A 20,084-nucleotide genomic window follows, 5' to 3' on the forward strand; every position below is an offset into this window, starting at 1 on the left:
CTGCCCCGTCTCCTAGAACAGTTTCAAGGTAAGTGCACTGTGTCTAGTGATTTGCTGAAATTAAGTATCCCCCATTATTGCATATTATGCAATATATTTTTCCCTTTGAAACTGGTCTCGAACTAAGTTTTTTCATCTGCTTTCAAGGCAGTCATATATTTTCTATCTATACTCTTTTTTTATTCTATTTCATATTAGAATAACAACGTTCCTTTAATGTATTTCATATTCTCAAATATGAAGGTACAACCCATAAAGCCAAAGTACAATCTGCACAGTGTCATAAGAAACAAATAACAAGAATTTTTAAAAGGTTATTCTATATTAATCAAAGATGAAACAATATTTTTCTCTTCTGGGTTTAAATCATTAAATAGAAGGAAGGCAAATTTTGCCAGTTTTAGCAATTCTAGTATGTGCTACATTTGAAAGCATTGGAAAAGGTGTCCTTGCAAGCAAGATACATTAATGATCTGTGGATACTACATTTGTTTTGTCCCTCAGGGTTCTCTGCTGACGTGCCTTCAGTAAAGCGCAGACATGACGTCTGCAGATGCTGAGTTGGCCATCTTTGGGGAGGCGGCTCCTTACCTCCGAAAATCAGAAAAGGAGAGAATCGAAGCCCAGAACAAGCCTTTTGATGCCAAGACATCTGTCTTTGTGGTTCATCCTAAAGAATCCTTTGTGAAAGGGAAAATTGAGAGTAAGGATGCAGGCAAGGTCACTGTCAAGACTGAAGGGGGAGAGGTGAGTAAATGCAAGATTTACAAATGAAATGTCGTTCCCACTTTCGGTTCTTAGATGACATACATGAACCTCTCTATTCTCTGGCAGACCCTGACCGTGAAGGAAGATCAAGTCTTCTCCATGAACCCTCCAAAGTATGACAAAATCGAGGACATGGCCATGATGACCCACCTCCACGAACCCGCTGTGCTGTACAACCTCAAAGAGCGTTACGCAGCCTGGATGATCTACGTAAGTGGCAGCAGCAGCTTCCTCTGGGCAGCTGGAGGAACTGCTCTGCCAGGCCCAGGGGAAGCCAACGTGCTGTGTCCCTTCCTCGCAGACCTACTCGGGTCTCTTCTGCGTCACTGTCAACCCCTACAAGTGGCTGCCCGTGTACAACCCGGAGGTGGTGTTGGCCTACCGAGGCAAGAAGCGCCAGGAGGCCCCTCCACACATCTTCTCCATCTCTGACAACGCCTATCAGTTCATGCTGACTGGTGAGTTACTCAGTTTTCTTTAAAACTACTTGGCTGTGAACACTTGCAGAAGAGGAAAAAAAGTCTTTTCACTGCACAGTTTAGTTTAATGTTGTTGTGAGGGTGATGCTTTCTCATCATTGGAAATAGTGAGATTTTCCCTTGGTTGAGGATTGGGTTAGAGACCATTTAGTCAAACCTGACATCCACAAATACCTGGGCCCTGATGGGATGGACCTGTGAACTCTGAGGAAACTGGAGGACACCACATCTTGGCCTCTCTCTCTCATTTGAATGGTCATGGCAGTCCGGAGAGGATTGTGAGGACCAGAAAAAGCAAATGTCACAGGAGTCTTCAAAAAGGGCAAAAAGGAGGATCCAACGAGCTGCAGGGCTGTCAGCCTCACCTTAATCCCTGGAAAGGTGTTAGAACTGCTCGTCCTGGAGGCCATCTCTAAGAATGAGGAATACAAGACGATGGTCAGGAGTAGTCAGCGTGGATTCACCAAATGGAAATCATGCTTACCTGACCTGATTGCCTTCTGCATTGGGACAACTGCACGGAGGGGTGAGGGTGAGCAGTGGATGTTGTCTACCTGGACTTCAGCAAGGGTTTTGACACTGTTGCCTATGATATCCTCATAGGCAAGCTCAGGAAGAGCAGGCTGGACAAGTAGATGGTGGATTGAGTACTGTCAAAATGGCAAGTCTTACAGGGCTTCAATAGTGGCTCAGAGTCTACTTGGAGGTCTGTCAACTGTGGTGTCTCCCATGGGTCAATACTGGGCCCAGCACTGTTTAATTCCTCAGTGACTTGGATGAGGGGGTTTGCTGATGGCACAAATCTGGGAGTAGTGGCTGATTCCCCTGAGGGCTGTGCATGTTACAGAGATGGGCAGAGAGAACCTGTCTGAAATTCAACACAAGTGGGTGCAGAGCCCTGCACCTGTGAAGCAAGAACCCCGTGAGCAGCACAAGCTGGGGGCTGATCTGGGGGGAAAGCAGCTCTGTGAGGGGCCTGGGGGTCCTGCTGGAAAACAAGATATCCACGAGCCAGCAGTACACCCAGTAAGATTCATTTCTGTAGAAGTCAAACCACCAGCAGTCTCTAAATCAACTACCAGGCACGTCAATTTACGTGACTTACGAAGATACAGAAGAAAGATGCACTCTTTTAAAAGACAAGTCTTGCCTTACAAAACTGCTGATTATTTTAGCAAAGGAGAGCTGGTCGAGGTAATCTGAATTCAATGAAATACTTCCGTACAGCTGCAAAGCAGCTATTCTTAACGTATTTTTTATACTTGCATTCAGTAATAGTTATAGAATTGAGAAAATTCAAAAAGAACTGCTTAAAAATATGGAAGACATAGTAAAAATATTTTTTACAGTTTTCATAGTGCAAAGATTTAATCAATGAAATCACACAGGAATCTGTCCTAGGCCTTAAGCTGTTCAACATTTTTTAAAATGATCTGGAAATTATGACAATATTTCTGATTTGACCAAGTCCTTCAGGTCAGTAAAGATGCAGTATAATAGTGAAGAATTTCAAGGGGACTTATTGACATTAAGTTCTTATTCAGTGATGGTGCAACAAATTTTTGTGAACAAGAGTGTAAAACAATTGGCACTGGGAAAAAAACCCCTCATTGACAAGAACTGCTGCTTCTGTTATAAATATCCTTAAATACTGCTTCAAACATTTGGTCTCAATGACAATAAATGTATGAGATAAAAAGTTGGAAATTGAAGATCACTGAGCAAGAAGTAGAGACCAAAACAGAAAGCATCATTATATCATGGTTGTTACAAAGGAGTATCTGCACCTTGTGTGCTGTGTGCATTTCCAGCCTTCCTTCTTCACAAAAGAACATTGTCAAATGGAAGTGGTCAAGATGAAGATGAAAAGGCTTCCCTAAGGTAGAATAGGATGTCTGCACTGGTAACTGTAGAAAAATGATTTTTGCTACTTTATAAAGTTATGCATGGCATAGAGAAGGTGAATAGACAAGACAGAGTACAGGAAAAAACAAGCTTACCACGAGGAACATTTTTTTCCTTCATCATTAAATAGTTTAAAAACTCAGCAGATTGAATGATAAAAGTTGAAGCAACACAAAAAGAGGTGAGCATGGGTTAAAAAAGCAACCAGACAAAATTCTGGAAAGCAAACTCAGCCTAAGCTACTGCACACACAAATATCAAATTGAGGTCTGGAAGTATCAAAATTTCAATATTCTAGAGCATGAGAGACTGTTCTGGTAAAGATTTATGAAATTCCCATGATTTTCTTTAGGCAACAATCAACTGGCTACTGACATAAAAAACATTTAGGGGTCTTGCGGACTGATGAGGAGTAGTTGTTGCTTGTGTTGTAAAGCTTATGAGAAACACATGACCCAGTTCACCTCAGCTGACTGATAGATCATTTAATCAGCAATTCTACAAAACTGCCCCTTAGCTGAAATCATTTTCGTAAAGAAAATGAGCAGGTTGACATGAAGAGAATATCCAGAAAAAGAAGCACATTTGCTACACCTGCCAAGCATATCAGGGCTGACATATCAGCTTCCCAGCTGCAGCTGGGAACATTAAAATGTTTGAAAGTGGTGACAGTAGAGACATTTATGAAAGGAATTAGCTGCCTATTGCCAGTGCACTAATAATCTCTTCATTTCTGCCTCTTCCCCAGATCGGGAGAACCAGTCCATCCTGATCACGTACGTACACCCCCTGCTCGGGTCCCTGAGGGGCTGCCCAGGGCCAGGGCCCCTCCTGCCTGACCACACTCTCTGCTTCTCTCCTTGCTCTGACAGCGGAGAATCTGGTGCCGGGAAGACTGTGAACACAAAGCGTGTCATCCAGTACTTTGCAACAATTGCAGCCAGCGGGGAGAAGAAAAAGGAGGAGCAGTCAGGCAAAATGCAGGTGAGTCAGGAAGAACAGACTGGACACTTGGGCTGTCATTGCCCTGTTGACTCAACACAGTCAGTGAATAATTTTCCCCCTGCAGGGGACGCTTGAGGATCAAATCATCAGCGCCAACCCACTGCTGGAGGCCTTTGGAAACGCCAAGACCGTGAGGAACGACAACTCCTCGCGCTTTGTGAGTTGGTGACTTGGACAAAATCTCTCCCTCTCATGGCAGGACAAGTGATGCCTGAGCAGGTCTCCATGTAAAGGAGATGTCAGAGAAAACCATCCAGATTCAAATGCTGCTGCTTCTCCTTAACAGGGCAAATTCATCAGAATCCACTTTGGGCCCACAGGCAAACTGGCTTCTGCTGATATTGAAACTTGTAAGAGACTCTCTTGGACTGGTCCCATCCCTTCCCAAATTCCCACCTCCGTGTGCATTGCTGTGCCTAACTCTTTCTACCTTCCTGGGCAGATCTGCTGGAGAAGTCCAGAGTCACTTTCCAGCTCAAGGCGGAAAGAAGCTACCACATCTTTTATCAGATCATGTCCAACAAGAAGCCAGAGCTAATTGGTAGGAAGGAGCATTATGGCTTTCTGAGGATGAACCCTGAGCAACAGTTCCCTCTGTCACTTGCTTGGCAAAACTAAGCCTGTGCCTTGCCTCTTCCTGCTTTCAGACATGCTCCTCATCACCACCAACCCTTATGATTTCCACTATGTGAGTCAAGGGGAGGTCACTGTTCCCAGCATTGATGACCAGGAGGAGCTGATGGCAACAGATGTGAGTAACACAGCAAAAAGGTCTCTACTGTGCATATCTTGAGGGTGACATCGCTGACCCACTTAGGACATGTATTTGAATTCATGCTTTTTTACTGCAGAGTGCCATTGACATCCTGGGCTTTACTCCTGATGAGAAAACAGCCATCTACAAGCTGACAGGGGCTGTCATGCACTATGGGAACTTGAAGTTCAAGCAGAAACAACGAGAGGAGCAGGCAGAGCCTGATGGCACAGAAGGTATCAGCAAATTCAGTGACTGATTTGTTTAAAGCACTTGTCTGTCTCCAGAGATGATATGTTAAGCCTCCAAAGACAGACCTCTGTTGGGCTGAGTCTCCACATACAACACCGAGAAACCCATCTTTGTATATAGTCCATCTAAATGCAGAGGTGTTTTCTCAGCCATGGGAAGTTCCATTATTCTGTCCAGTGATAGTCTTTCTCTCTCTTGAAACCCTTCAACCATTAAGAAACCATGATGTCCAGTTGTATTTTTGGTGAAATAACTCCCCTAAGCTTTGCTACCCAGAAATCCATGTGCCACCGCATGCTCACCTCATGCATTACTAGAGGCTTTTGGGATTCTTCTGGGAAATTCCAGGTTCAAGCTACTCCTATCTAAGCCATACCTCTTCTTGCTTTCGAAGAAGGCCATCATTAGCTTGCACAATTCACATTCCTTCCCAAGCTTTCTGTATGGGATCAGATAAATGCTCTTCCATTCCTAAAATATGAACACCATCCATGAAATACTTTTCTCTTCCTTTCCCCATCTCTAGTGGCTGACAAGGCTGCCTACCTGACGGGCCTTAACTCAGCTGAATTTCTGAAGGCCTTGTGTTATCCCCGAGTCAAGGTTGGGAATGAGTATGTGACCAAAGGTCAAAACGTGACACAGGTAAAATCTGGAGGTTGACAATGCATGGCTTGAGGGAGTACATGAGCATTCTTCTGTGACCCCGGGAGGGAACTCTGGTCCTGTCTCCTCTGCTTTAGGTGAACAATTCAGTGGGTGCCCTGGCAAAGGCTATGTTTGAGAAGATGTTCCTGTGGATGGTTGTTCGCATCAACCAACAGCTGGACACGAAGCAGCCCAGGCAGTACTTCATTGGTGTGCTGGACATTGCTGGCTTCGAGATCTTTGATGTAAGGAACAAGGATTTGACACCCTAGTCAAGCGAGGAGCGAGGAAGGGTCATGAGGACTCAGACACACACTTCTTTTTGAGAGGATTCAAAAGTTTATCCTTCTCATCTGATTTTTCTAGGAACTCCTCCCTCTTCTCTGTCACTGTAGCCCCCTCAAAAGGCTTTGCTGACAAACACCAATTCTAACATTGCCTTTCTGGCAAACAGAGGCCCGTGAGCTCACAAAGGTTTCAGGCTTTGCAAACAGAGAGAGAGCTCGAGGACTAAGGCTCACACAGCCTTGGGGCAAAGGGCTGGATGCTCTTGGAAAACCAAGGAAAGGCTGTGCCGTGGGCAAGCTCCCAGCATGTTTCCTGAGCACGGAAACCCCCAGATTATTGATGCGAGGGCAGAGAAATCCTTGGGTGGGACACTGAGGAGGTTTCCACTGTCCAGGAGGTCAGAAACCTGCAACACATACCCAATGGAGCAGCTGAGGTTACCAAAGGATTTGCTGTTGAGTAGCACAGGGAAAAAGAATTGTAGCTTGATTTCAGAGGTAACGATAAAAAAATCCTTCGAGGCCAGGGAGTGGTACAATAGAAGCCCTGCTAAGGAAACACAGGCTGGGACAGTAGGGTTGGGGATGGTGTTTCAGCTGTGGGACTTCAACCAGCCTTAGGAGAATGCCAGCAAAGGCCTGTGGTGTTTGGCACGCTTTGAGAACCCGTGCACCTTTCCTTGCTTTGGCCAGTTCAACAGCTTTGAGCAGCTGTGCATCAACTTCACCAATGAGAAACTGCAACAGTTCTTCAACCACCACATGTTCGTGCTGGAGCAGGAGGAGTACAAGAAGGAGGGAATTGAGTGGGAGTTCATTGACTTTGGGATGGACCTGGCTGCCTGCATTGAGCTCATTGAGAAGGTACCTCTCCCATACACATGTATGATGAATGCTGGAATTATGTGATGTTTCTGAGGCAGGTTCAGCTCAGAGCCAGACATGCAGCATCAGTTAAGCAAAATATTTTGCACTGAAATTTAGTTTCGTCTGGGGAAGAGAAATGGGGAAATGCACCTCTGTGTCATCAGTCCTGCATTTTCTGGTCTTCAAGCTTGGAAAAGTAGCCTGGACTCCCACCAGGAGTGAGAGTGCTTTTAAAACAAAGCAAAGTCAGTTTCCTTTTCTTTTTCCTTTGAAGGCTCAAATCTGAAGTCCACAGACAAATCTGGGCAATAAGTATCATCTCACTGGACCTCCCACAACCACAGGGCCTCTTGTGGCTCTTTTCCCAATTATGTTTCTGTTTAGCACTGCTCCCTCTAATTCTGCACCAATTCCAATGTGCATTGGACAGACATCCTTACCAGTTCCATGAAGATTGGCTGCAGGGAGGCAAAGGGAAGGCAGAAATAGGCTCCCTGCCTGAGAACAACTCCTGACAAAGGCAGGCCCTCATCCAGGCTGGGATGCTAAAGCACCCCAGTAGTACCTCTGATGTTCGTAGCACAGGCTTCTTGTCACTGTCATAGAATCACAGAGTGGTCTGGGTTGGAAGGGAACCTAAAGAACATCTCGTTCCAACCCCCTGCCAGAGACAGGGACACTTTGCCCTAGACCAGGTTGGTCAGTGTCCCATCCAATGTGGCCTTGGACATTTCCGTTATCATCTTTATTTGTCATTTCCTGTGATACCTTCCAGCCCATGGGCATCTTCTCCATCCTGGAAGAGGAGTGCATGTTCCCCAAGGCAACTGACACCTCTTTCAAGAACAAGCTCTATGACCAGCACCTGGGCAAGTCCAACAACTTCCAGAAGCCCAAGCCTGCCAAAGGCAAGGCTGAGGCCCACTTCTCCCTGGTGCACTATGCTGGCACAGTGGACTACAACATCACTGGGTGGCTGGAGAAGAACAAGGACCCCCTGAATGAAACTGTCATTGGGCTGTACCAGAAATCATCTGTCAAGACCTTGGCCTTACTCTTTGCCAACTATGGGGGAGCAGATGCAGGTCAGTTCAGTGAAAATTGTATTTTTAGTGTGGGACAAATTTTTCTCAGATTTAAAGCCACAAACACTAAAATTGTAAAGCTACTTTGTGTTCTGTATTTCCTAATTGCAATATCCACATTCTAATACTTTTTTTTTTTACTTTAATACACAGACAGTGGTGGTGGTGGTGGCAAGAAAGGAGGCAAGAAGAAGGGTTCTTCTTTCCAGACTGTCTCAGCTCTTTTCAGGGTAAGAGCAGAATCCATTGCCTCATTAAAATATCCTCTGAAATAACACAGGAATTCCTGGAGAAGACCCAGATTCATATTTATAGAAATTTTACACCAAAATAATCATGCATTTCTTGTATGTCAAGACACAGAAAGAAACACTCAGTTTTTACATGAACATCACAGTCAGCATGGGATTATTCCTTGATTTAATCTAAAATTTACCTTGTAATCTCACAGGAGAATTTAAACAAGCTGATGGCCAACCTGAGGAGCACCCACCCTCACTTTGTACGGTGCATCATCCCAAATGAAACAAAAACACCTGGTAAGGACACCCAAGAGGAGGAAAACTTAAGCAGCAGAAGCTCCTTTCCTGAGAGTCAGAGAGCGGGGTAGTCACTAATGCTGGTCTTTGTCAGGTGCCATGGAGCACGAGCTGGTGCTGCACCAGCTGCGCTGTAACGGCGTGTTGGAAGGGATCAGGATCTGCAGGAAAGGGTTCCCCAGCAGAGTCCTCTATGCTGACTTCAAACAGAGGTAAGAGCACTGCACCTTTCTGCTCATTCAGACCAAGCCTGATCATCTTAAAAACTTGAAACATTTTACATTGGCATGTTTAATTGTGAAATTATGATTTATTTTATGTTGATTGTAGGATTCTCTTGGGTTCTGAGATAATGGTGTGAAAGGTTCACTTTCACTGTCTTGAGAGGATGCCCTCTCTAAAAGCTGACATTACTCAGCTACTGCTGAGTAGGCTGTGAGCTTCAGTTACAGTTTCAGAAATGTGCATTTCTTCATGTTCTGCTTTCTTCTACAGATATAGAGTGCTTAATGCCAGTGCTATCCCAGAGGGACAGTTCATAGACAACAAGAAGGCTTCTGAGAAGCTTCTTGGGTCCATTGATGTTGACCACACCCAGTACAGATTTGGCCACACCAAGGTAGAATGAAGTCCTGTATTCAAACACTGTGTCCCCCAGCCATGCACTACCCAAGAACAATGTATTACAATCTTGCCTTTTTTCAAGGTGTTCTTCAAAGCTGGGCTGATAGGTGTGCTGGAGGAGATGAGAGATGAGAAACTAGCAGAGATCATGACCATGATACAAGCCAGGTGCAGAGGTTTCTTGATGAGAGTCGAGTACAAGAGAATGGTGGAAAGGAGGTAGATACTTCTCAATCATTTGTTGTGTTCCACTGGTAGTTGGCTAATTGAGTCTAATTTCACCAAACACAGAGTATTCAGTAACCATGTGAATTCATTTTCAGGGAGTCCATCTTCTGCATCCAGTACAACATTCGTGCATTCATGAACGTCAAACACTGGCCCTGGATGAAGCTGTTCTTCAAGATCAAGCCCTTGCTGAAGAGTGCAGAGTCTGAGAAGGAGATGGCCAACATGAAGGAGGAGTTTGAGAAAACCAAGGAAGAGCTTGCAAAGTCTGAGGCAAAGCGGAAGGAACTGGAGGAGAAAATGGTAGCACTGGTGCAGGAGAAAAATGACCTGCAGCTCCAAGTGCAGGCTGTGAGTATCACTGTTTGTTTCTCCCTGGAAAAAGAATGATAAACTGTCAGAAGGCATCTTATCCTATGCAGTAACTCGCAGGAACTGATGAGTAGTAGAAAACAGTCTAAATCACACCTTCTAAGGCACTGTAATGCTGAGGAAACAGGCACTGGCATGGGCAGGGTGAGACCTATGGCAGCCCCACACGACACTCACCATTCCTGCTGTCTGAGGAAAGAGCCATGAAACAGCAGCCAACATGTGCTGCACATCTGAGAGCTCTGAACTGGAAGGGAAACATCTCAGCTTTCAAAAAAGTGCTTCTGTCTAAAGCAGTAAAGGCAAACCAGGGAAGCACACACTTTTCCCATCTACAGCTACACTAGAAGGCCTTGATTACTTTCAGAAACACAGATACTTCCCATTCAAACTCAATTAGGAAAAGGCAGTTTCTTAACACCAACTGAAGTGATCAACTAGTTAAGGAAATGCTTGATGTGGTCTTTAAAGAAGCCACAGAGGTAGATGAGGGCAAGAACTTTATTGGTCTTGCAGCAATTTTAATGCCTGTAGGAAAGTGATAAGTACCTTTCTCAACTAATTTATTGTCAGAAATGTAAAAGCCATTACATCCCAAATATTTTAAGACTTCTGTTGAGACAATTAAAAAGAAAAAGCTGCTAGATGCATTTTCCATCAGAAAAATAAAAAACACTAAGCCCTTGCTCCTGACGAAATTAGTGATGGAAGTAACCGCTGTTCGGTTGTGCTTTTGTGTTTGTACTATGAAGCATTGTCATGGGCACTCAACCAGCGAGGCATATTTAGGAGACAGAAATTAGAGAATAAATATTGATTCCAAATGATGAGGTTTACAGTAAACACCAGTCAAGATCTTCCAGTTGCTGGACTTAAAAGTCAGGTTCAGCTCCCATTTTAACACAAGCCTACTCAGTGATACAAAAGACAGAGCAGAGAAAGTTCAAAATACTACAACTCACAAAATTCTGTCTCCCCACCAGGAAGCAGATAGCCTGGCTGATGCTGAGGAAAGGTGTGACCAGCTCATCAAAACCAAAATCCAGCTGGAAGCCAAAATTAAGGAAGTGACTGAAAGGGCTGAGGATGAGGAGGAAATCAATGCTGAGCTGACAGCCAAGAAGAGAAAACTGGAGGATGAATGTTCAGAGCTGAAGAAAGATATTGATGACCTTGAGCTAACACTGGCCAAGGTGGAGAAGGAAAAGCACGCCACTGAAAACAAGGTACACACACAGGGAGTCACATTAAAGGGTCAAAAAATCATTGTTTCTAGGAGCAAAGGAGCAACCTAAGGATGTGTTGGCTTTCAAGCACATGAGCTGGGCCTGACCTAAGCAGTGAAAAGTGCAACTTGTGGCTAAGCACAGCAGAGGGAGAATTTCCCTGAATCACCAAGCAAGTTTTCAACTGAATTTTGATAATTGCTCATATTTGTAGGTGAAAAACCTCACAGAGGAGATGGCAGCCCTGGACGAGACCATCGCCAAGCTGACAAAAGAGAAGAAAGCCCTCCAAGAGGCCCATCAGCAGACCCTGGATGACCTGCAGGTAGAAGAGGACAAAGTCAATACACTGACTAAAGCCAAGACCAAGCTGGAGCAGCAAGTGGACGATGTAAGCCCACGGACACACAGCAGGAACAGACAGGTATGGAGTTTGAACTGGCTGGTGGAGCACTGATGGCCTTGTTCTGTGTAGCTGGAAGGGTCCCTGGAGCAAGAGAAGAAACTGCGCATGGACCTGGAGAGAGCCAAGAGGAAACTGGAAGGAGACCTGAAGCTGGCCCAGGACAGCATCATGGATCTGGAGAATGATAAGCAGCAGCTGGATGAGAAACTGAAGAAGTGAGTGTGGCCCTGGGACACCTCAGCGCTGGGCTGCAGCTCTTGTCTTTTTCCTTTGAGCTGTAACCCACTTTGCTTTGCCCAAAGGAAAGACTTTGAAATCAGCCAGATCCAGAGCAAAATCGAGGATGAACAAGCCCTGGGCATGCAACTACAGAAGAAGATCAAGGAGCTGCAGGCAAGTGTCTGCCCTTCCCCTGCCTGCCCCAGGCTCGGCTCAGGGAGGAGGAGGGCACGGGCGTGAAGGGTCCCTCGTGTTCTCCAGGCCCGTACTGAGGAACTGGAGGAGGAAATCGAGGCCGAGCGAACCTCTCGCGCTAAAGCAGAGAAGCATCGGGCTGACCTGTCCAGGGAGCTGGAGGAGATCAGCGAGCGCCTGGAAGAAGCAGGAGGGGCGACGGCAGCTCAGGTGGAGATGAACAAGAAGCGGGAGGCAGAATTCCAGAAGATGCGCCGGGACCTCGAAGAGGCCACGCTGCAGCACGAAGCCACGGCTGCCGCCCTGCGCAAGAAGCACGCGGACAGCACAGCTGAGCTGGGGGAGCAGATCGACAACCTGCAGCGCGTCAAGCAGAAGCTGGAGAAGGAGAAGAGCGAGCTCAAGATGGAGATTGATGACTTGGCCAGTAACATGGAGTCTGTCTCCAAAGCCAAGGTATGGAATTGCAGTAGAACATGCTCGCAGGGCCAAGGTGTGGCACAAAGGCTGCATCTACCAGTCACATTCCCACAGACAATATCCCTGCTGTGAGAATGAGGCAGAGTGCAGGCGTTCATCTCTTTCCCTTCCCTGTGTTTGCTCCCTAGGCAAACCTGGAGAAGATGTGTCGCACACTGGAAGATCAGCTGAGTGAGTTAAAAACGAAGGAGGAGCAGAATCAGCGCATGATCAATGACCTCAGTACTCAAAGAGCTCGTTTGCAGACAGAGTCAGGTGAGACATCCTCATTCCTCAAGTGCAGTGGGAGGACCTGCACGCCATGAGCACGCCTTTGGGTGCAACGTGACAACTGGTATAACCTCTCAGGCCACTCCTAGTTACATGGCTTTACAGGCAGAAAGGGTGATAGGATTAATAATCTGGTTCCCTTTTTTCCCTTTACCCTTCCCAGGTGAATATTCCCGCCAGATGGAGGAAAAAGATGCTCTGATTTCTCAGCTGTCTAGGGGCAAGCAAGGATTTACCCAACAGATTGAGGAACTCAAGAGGCATCTAGAGGAAGAAATCAAGGTATGGAAGCTCCCTAGTGTCCACAGCCTGGATCACCCCTGGATATAGGATCTGGAGAATCCTATAGTCTGACCCAAGACAGGTTCCATGTTCTTTCCCCAAACACCTGTAGGACTGGAAGGAACACCAATAGTACACAAACTTCTACTCGTGAGCTGGAGAGGGAAGGATGTGTGATGCTTTAGATGCTGGAGGAAGCATTCCACAAGGCTTTCTTGCCATTCTGATGATCCTCTCTAAGACAGGATTCAGCCACACATGTCAAAACATTTACACAAAGAGCTGATTACTGTCCCCAGAGCACCTGTCACTAACATGTCCTGATCCTCCAGACACATCAGTAAGGGCTCCATCAGATGCCAGCTCTCTATTTGCCTAATTAGAGGTTCATTCTAATTTCGCTGCCAATTTCGGTGTCAAGAGGCATCTCAAGACAAGTGTTGGAGTTACCCACCCCCATGTCCCCACAGGCCAAGAACGCCCTGGCCCACGCCCTGCAGTCCGCTCGCCACGACTGTGACTTGCTCCGGGAACAATATGAGGAGGAGCAGGAAGCCAAGGGGGAGCTGCAGCGCGCCCTGTCCAAGGCCAACAGCGAAGTGGCCCAGTGGAGAACCAAATACGAGACGGACGCGATTCAGCGCACGGAGGAGCTTGAGGAGGCCAAGTACGTGGGGAGTGGGATGAGAAATGACTGCAGAAGACTGAGAGCGGTCAAGGGAAATGGGAGTCTCTGAGTGGGCTGAGATAGGGTTAGGATGAAGGCAGGGATATACTGTCTTTGTGGTGAAGGGAAGGCAGGGCAGGGAGGAGAAAAAAAGTGTATATTGGAAGGGAAAGCACAGGCTTTAGGGCTAGAAGTGCTAAGACAGGCCTAAATTCTTCATAGGTGCTTGGACACAGAAGAGATAGATCCTTTAGGATCTGTGAAAAGTGCTCAGCTGGAACCCCCCAAAGTGGCCAACTGCCCACTCATGGCAGTGCAGAATTGACTCCCTTCTAAGCTCTAAGCTGCCACTGTGCTTATCTCCTCCCAGGAAGAAGCTGGCACAGCGCCTGCAGGATGCAGAGGAACACGTCGAAGCTGTCAATGCCAAGTGTGCCTCCCTGGAAAAGACAAAGCAGAGGCTGCAGAATGAAGTGGAGGACCTGATGATTGATGTGGAGCGATCCAATGCTGCCTGCGCTGCTCTGGACAAGAAGCAGAAGAACTTTGACAAGGTCTTTTGGGCTCCAGCCCTGGGACTCCTGGGCAGAGCCTCCCCCCGGGATGGCCACATCCCTACTCACGCCCCGTTTCTCTTCAGATCCTGGCAGAATGGAAGCAGAAGTATGAGGAAACGCAGGCTGAGCTGGAGGCCTCCCAGAAGGAGTCTCGCTCCCTCAGCACGGAGCTGTTTAAGATGAAGAATGCCTATGAGGAGTCCTTGGACCACCTGGAAACAATGAAGCGGGAGAACAAGAACTTGCAGCGTATGTCCCTGGCCCTCTGCTCCGGGATGGGCTTTCTCACCAGCTGAGCATTGCTGCGGGGTCTGTGCCTGCAGCTCTGCAAAGATGCCTGTCACCCTGGTGGGACAGGGCCCTTCCCATTCTGCTCTGGGCCTGAGCAAGCCATTGGTCTTTGTTCCCACAGAGGAGATTTCCGACCTCACGGAGCAGATTGCAGAGGGAGGAAAGGCAATTCATGAGTTGGAGAAAGTCAAGAAGCAAGTTGAGCAGGAGAAATCTGAACTGCAAGCCTCTCTGGAGGAAGCTGAGGTACATACACTACTAAAAATTATTGTAAATGTTTTGGAGATGTGGCAGAAAAGGAAGCCTAGGTTTCATTAAGACCCCTGTTAAAGATGGCTTAGAAAGTAAGTGGTTGTCTAAGTCACTGTTCCTGATGCATATCCAGGCCTCTCTGGAACACGAAGAGGGGAAGATCCTGCGCCTGCAGCTGGAGCTCAACCAGGTGAAGTCTGAGATTGACAGGAAGATAGCAGAGAAAGATGAGGAGATTGACCAGCTGAAGAGGAACCACCTCCGAGTTGTAGACTCCATGCAAAGCACCCTGGATGCTGAGATCAGGAGCAGGAATGAAGCCCTGAGGCTGAAGAAGAAGATGGAGGGAGACCTGAATGAAATGGAGATCCAGCTCAGCCATGCCAATCGACAGGCTGCCGAGGCACAAAAGAACCTGAGAAACACACAGGGAGTGCTCAAGGTCTGTTCAGCAAAACTACAGATAGAGAGACCCCTGATATTTTTGGCACTCAAGCACACACTTGTAATTCCTCTTGTCTCTCTTGCAGGACACCCAGCTACACTTGGACGATGCTCTCAGGACCCAGGATGACCTGAAGGAGCAGGTGGCCATGGTGGAGCGCAGAGCAAACCTGTTGCAGGCTGAAGTTGAGGAGCTACGGGCAGCCCTGGAGCAGACGGAGCGGTCGAGGAAACTGGCTGAGCAGGAGCTCCTGGATGCCACTGAACGTGCACAGCTCCTCCACACCCAGGTCAGGCATTGCTGGAAATTAATCCCATCCAGAAGGGATAAAAAAGAGGGAGATTGTCCCGCACCTTGTAAGTGATTACTGTGTAAACACCTGATGAAATGTGCTGTCCCTCCAGCCAGCCTCCCATGCCCAGTTTAATGCAAGTCTCTTGCATTAAAAATTTTCCTAAACTCTACTTGCACTTTCAGACCTTGGTGTGCAGGCATTTGGACTGACAGCACCATTCCTGTCTTTCCTGTTGCACAGAACACCAGCTTGATCAACACCAAGAAGAAGCTGGAGACAGACATTTCTCAGATTCAGAGCGAAATGGAGGATACGATCCAGGAGGCCCGCAATGCTGAAGAGAAGGCCAAGAAGGCCATCACAGATGTGAGTCGGGGCTCCTTTCATTGCTGATGGGGATGTATTCTCCCCAAAATGTCTCCAGCCCCACAAGGGCTTTGACCTTTTGCTCTGCTCAGGCGGCCATGATGGCAGAAGAGCTGAAGAAGGAGCAGGACACCAGTGCCCACCTGGAGAGGATGAAGAAGAACCTAGACCAGACAGTGAAGGACCTGCAGCTTCGTCTGGAAGAGGCCGAGCAGTTGGCCTTGAAGGGAGGCAAGAAGCAAATCCAGAAGCTGGAGGCCAGGGTGAGTAGGGCTGTGTTGGTGCATGAGTGACCCCATCTCTTGGAGAGACACCCCCAGGGAAGCTGCAGGGACGGGCTTCTCATTGCAGGTGCGGGAGCTGGAAGGGGAGGTTGATGCTGAGCAGAAGCGCAGCGCTGAAGCCGTGAAGGGTGTGCGCAAGTACGAGAGGAGGGTGAAGGAACTCACCTACCAGGTAAGGCTGGAGGCCTCCTTGGGCTTGGACAGAGTTTTCTCACAGCAAGTCTCATTTTGCACACACCATCCCCAAGGGGATTTCCTAACCCTGTGTGATGCAGAACCAGGAATTCATTCTCCTTCCTCCTTACCATCTCCTCTAGTCTGAGGAAGACAGGAAGAATGTTCTCAGGCTGCAGGATCTGGTGGACAAGCTGCAAATGAAGGTGAAATCCTACAAGAGACAGGCTGAGGAAGCTGTAAGTATTGCTGGAAGAATGGGCAAGGGCCACCTTCCATTGGGGCAGCACAGGCATTGAATGAGGCTGAACACCAGGAAAGGGGCTTGAAAGAAACTCCCGAGACACAACAGCCTTGGCCTCACTGTTTTGCTGTCGTGTCATGAGGCCTTGGTGAGCTCTGGGCACTTTGCAGTCGGGGATGAACTGAGGCAAGTTCTACAGCCTGTTTCATATGGGAGGTCAGAGCAAACAAACCCAGGGGCCACATTCACTCACTGAGAAGTTCCTGAATCTCTGCTAATAGTCAGCAGCAGAATGCTTCAGGATCTTTCTCAGCCTGATAAGTGACACTGATAATCAGGCAGCAAGTAGTGGGAGAACAAGAGCACAAGTGACAAATCCAAGTGACAAAGCTTCTCCTCACGTATTACACAGTCCTGGTGATGCTTTTCCCAGAGGGGTCCTGGGAAGGGGAGGATGAGGAGGTTGGGGTGAGCTGACATGTGAGCAGTGGTGGGAGGGGGACGGAGGTTTGTTCCTCCCCCCAGGGAAGAGCTGCAGCCCCACAAGGCTGAGGTGCAGGAGGAGTGAAATCCCTGCCCTGGGCTCCTCACCACCAACTCCCTCTCCCCACACAGGAGGAGCTCTCCAATGTCAACCTCTCCAAGTTCCGCAAGATCCAGCACGAGCTGGAGGAAGCCGAGGAACGGGCTGACATTGCAGAGTCACAGGTCAACAAGCTCCGAGTGAAGAGTCGGGACATGCATGGGAAGAAAATAGAAGAAGAAGAGTGAGGATGTCACAAAGCAGCAAAGTGATCTGAGGGCTGCACAAAATGTGAACTCTCTGTCACTTCCTTCAATCATTAGTCTTTGTAGCCATTTCAATGAGTAGATGATAAAACTTGTAGATTCCTTTCTGTGAACACCATGAGCAATGTTTTCATTTGTTTCTGGTTTTAAAGGTTAGATCTGTATCACCATTAGTCTTTGATCAAAGTCTTGTCTTTTAATACCTCTGTTCACCCATGTCACAACACAGCTTTTAGTCATCTAGTTCCTTACTACTTGTCCCTTCTTTATTTCTTAGGAGCTGAGTTATGAATAGAAATTTAACATCACATGAAGAGAAATCAAGGGCAAGAATTCTTGACTGAACTCCTGTGAGTTCAGTCTTCCTACTGTTGTATCTCAGACAACATCTTATATTCACCCATACAGCACCTCAGCACCTTGCAGCTGTGCAACTGGCAGGTGTGAGCTGCTCCTCTTGCTGGCCTCTATCCAAGACAGACTTGTGGAGGGCTGATAACCAAAAGAGTTTATGTGTTTTTGTGAAGCTGACAGAAGGTGTTCTTTCATCTCCACTATTTTTGCTTGATTTTAATTAGAAGACCATTACCATGGACTAAAACTGGAGAAGGTTGGTGACAGTTCTATGATAATTCCTTTAATTCCTATAAATCAGATCAATGTCTACAAAAGCTGAGTTTCTAGCACGCTACTCTGAAACTCCACCCTGCCTGGGGGAATCTTTCTTTCCTCGTGAGAAAGCCCAGCTGTGCAGTGTGGTGCTTTCCCTACTGACAGTGTAGAAACCCAAGGCCTTGACTAGAGTTTTTCTCACTTGCTTATGGCAAGAGAGGTCAGAGCAGACAGTGAGCAGAGACAGCTTGCAGTATCCCATTAGAGGAAGGGAAACACAGTTCATTAGTAGCTGTCATTTCCTGCCTGCACTACTGATTTTCCATTCAATGTGCAGAAGCTGTAACAAAGAAGCTGGGCAGATAAATGGTAGCTTGATTCTGGGCCTGAGCAGAGATCCATTTAAACTGACAATGAGGACTTGAGAGCAGTGGTAGAAAGCCCTCATGTTCAGTTTCAGTCACTGCCTGTTGGAGCAGAGCTCCTAGGGCTGGAGTTCACTGCCACAGCCACAGCTTCTGAACTCCCAGTGAGCCCTGGATCAAGCACGTGTAACACCTCACAGAAAGAGTTGGTATGGGCAACTGTGGACAGATAGTTTATGTCCTTCCAAAGGGAGCATTCTGTTAAATTCAACTCAGTCTTATATGTGAAACAACCCAGAAACCTTTGAGAGGATAGATGACCACGTGGACAGAGAAATCCAGCTGATATAATCGACTGGGATTTCCAAAACCTTTCAGCAAGGTATCCCAACAAAGGCTCTTATAGAAGTGATGAAGCTATGGGATAAAAAGGAAGCTTCTCACTCAGAATCCTGAAAAGACACAGAATGAAAAAGTTATTTGTGCCCGGGGCCTGTGTTATTCAAGCTATTGATAAAGCAAGGAAAAGCAGGGAACAGGAAGGAACACAATGTTTCCCAATGACATGACTATTCCAGGCACGAAGGGCACCCAGGACAGCACTTGAGGGTAAAAAGCCTGCTACTATTTGGGAGATTGGATTTCAGCCTCTACTCCTGTTACGGCCTGCCCCACAAGGCAGAAGTAACTTTTGTTTTTCTGCTAATAAATCCCTTGGGGTGAATTGAAGCAAATCGATACTATATGATCAGTGTTTACATATATATATATATAAAATACATATACATGTGTATATATGTATATATAGGGTTTACTTTAGTACAATTTGGTTGCAAAGGAAAACAGATATGTAGCCATTTTGGTTATTATTTACAGTTATATGGCAATCTAAAGGCATAAAGATATCACCCAAGAAAATGGGTAAGGGAAAAGAGAGAAAGAGAGAATAAGAGTTAAAAGGTGTAAGGGAAAAGATGGAAAGAAAGAGAAAAAATAAGAGTTTATGTTCACCACCAGATGTCTCTGACAAAGTTGGTTATTGTCCCTGGTGTCTTGGTCTGTCAGGGAATGGTGGGGGAAAGAAGCCCACAAAACATAAAGTACAATGGGTTTATATACCCTCAGACCCCTCCTGGTGCCTCTCCCATGTGTGTGTGGGTGCTGTTTCTGCAGAGGTATGCTGGTTTTGCAGAGGCTAGAGGTGCTGGGTTTTGCACAGTCATTATAAGGCTTGGATGGGAGGTGCTTCAAGGCCCCTCTGCTAAGAGCGAGCCTTCTCTGGGGGACTGATGGGTGTGTGCACACAAGGCCTCCTTTGACGTGGCCTGGCTCAGAGGGATAAATACACCACACCCAGAGACTCACCCACGTGCCTCCACAAAACCTCCAAATCCATCCAAAAGGAGGCTGCCAGTCATAACACAGCTACCAAACGAGGTAGCCCAAGAAGACACAGGTATATACACATAGTTATTGAATCCCATTGTTTTTATGGAAGAGATGTGTGGGTTGCCACAGTAACAGCACTACTGGACTTCCCTGGGAAAGCTGGGAGAAACACAGGCTAGCATACACAAAAACTTTGGAATTGGAGACCAAAGGAGTAAAGTTAAGCTTAGCTAATGTGTGAGGCCGAGAGCTGTGTGGTGTTGTTTACATACTGGAGGGAAGAGTTCTTGAGACAGGGACCTTGACAGGCTTGAGAGATGGGCACATGTGAACCTCATGAAGTTCAACAAGGCCAAATGCAAGGTTCTGCAGGTGTGATGGGGCAATCCCAAGCACAAATGCAGGCTGGGCAGAGAATGGAATGACAGAAGCCCTGAGGAGAAGGGCTTGGGAGTCACTCTTA

At 47.0% G+C, this 20,084-nt stretch overlaps 1 protein-coding gene and 2 long non-coding RNA genes across 4 annotated transcripts in view; 1 reads left to right on the forward strand and 2 right to left on the reverse strand.

Annotated features, from left to right (window-relative positions):
• Positions 1-4,606, reverse strand: part of LOC127475874 (uncharacterized) — a 72,781-nt gene extending 68,175 nt beyond the window's left edge. The window contains exon 1 of the long non-coding RNA XR_007906373.1: positions 4,554-4,606. This is a non-coding gene — a long non-coding RNA (uncharacterized LOC127475874). The remainder of the gene's footprint in view (positions 1-4,553) is intronic.
• On the forward strand, positions 505-17,428 carry LOC127475854 (myosin heavy chain, skeletal muscle, adult-like). The gene is made up of 38 exons (XM_051798059.1): positions 505-747; positions 835-978; positions 1,070-1,226; positions 3,901-3,928; positions 4,025-4,136; positions 4,222-4,314; positions 4,444-4,507; positions 4,600-4,698; positions 4,805-4,908; positions 5,009-5,147; positions 5,690-5,808; positions 5,907-6,056; positions 6,792-6,962; positions 7,741-8,050; positions 8,204-8,280; positions 8,502-8,589; positions 8,684-8,801; positions 9,085-9,208; positions 9,296-9,432; positions 9,537-9,792; positions 10,797-11,039; positions 11,254-11,430; positions 11,515-11,660; positions 11,748-11,846; positions 11,934-12,315; positions 12,468-12,594; positions 12,773-12,891; positions 13,362-13,558; positions 13,929-14,112; positions 14,199-14,364; positions 14,528-14,652; positions 14,792-15,100; positions 15,189-15,392; positions 15,639-15,764; positions 15,857-16,027; positions 16,116-16,220; positions 16,366-16,461; positions 17,082-17,428. The coding sequence occupies exons 1-38, from the start codon at positions 541-543 to the stop codon at positions 17,235-17,237; spliced, it is 5,829 nt and encodes a 1,942-aa protein (XP_051654019.1). The 5' UTR covers positions 505-540; the 3' UTR covers positions 17,238-17,428.
• The window catches only part of LOC127475866 (uncharacterized), a 135,393-nt gene continuing 127,778 nt past the window's right edge, over positions 12,470-20,084 (reverse strand). For both annotated transcript variants that reach the window (XR_007906363.1, XR_007906362.1), the window contains exon 2: positions 12,470-12,557. This is a non-coding gene — a long non-coding RNA (uncharacterized LOC127475866). The remainder of the gene's footprint in view (positions 12,558-20,084) is intronic.

Source organism: Manacus candei, unplaced genomic scaffold (assembly GCF_025592945.1).
Source record: "Manacus candei isolate 608988 ecotype Guabito, Panama unplaced genomic scaffold, ASM2559294v1 h1tg000047l, whole genome shotgun sequence".
In the NCBI taxonomy this organism is placed as follows: domain Eukaryota; kingdom Metazoa; phylum Chordata; class Aves; order Passeriformes; family Pipridae; genus Manacus; species Manacus candei.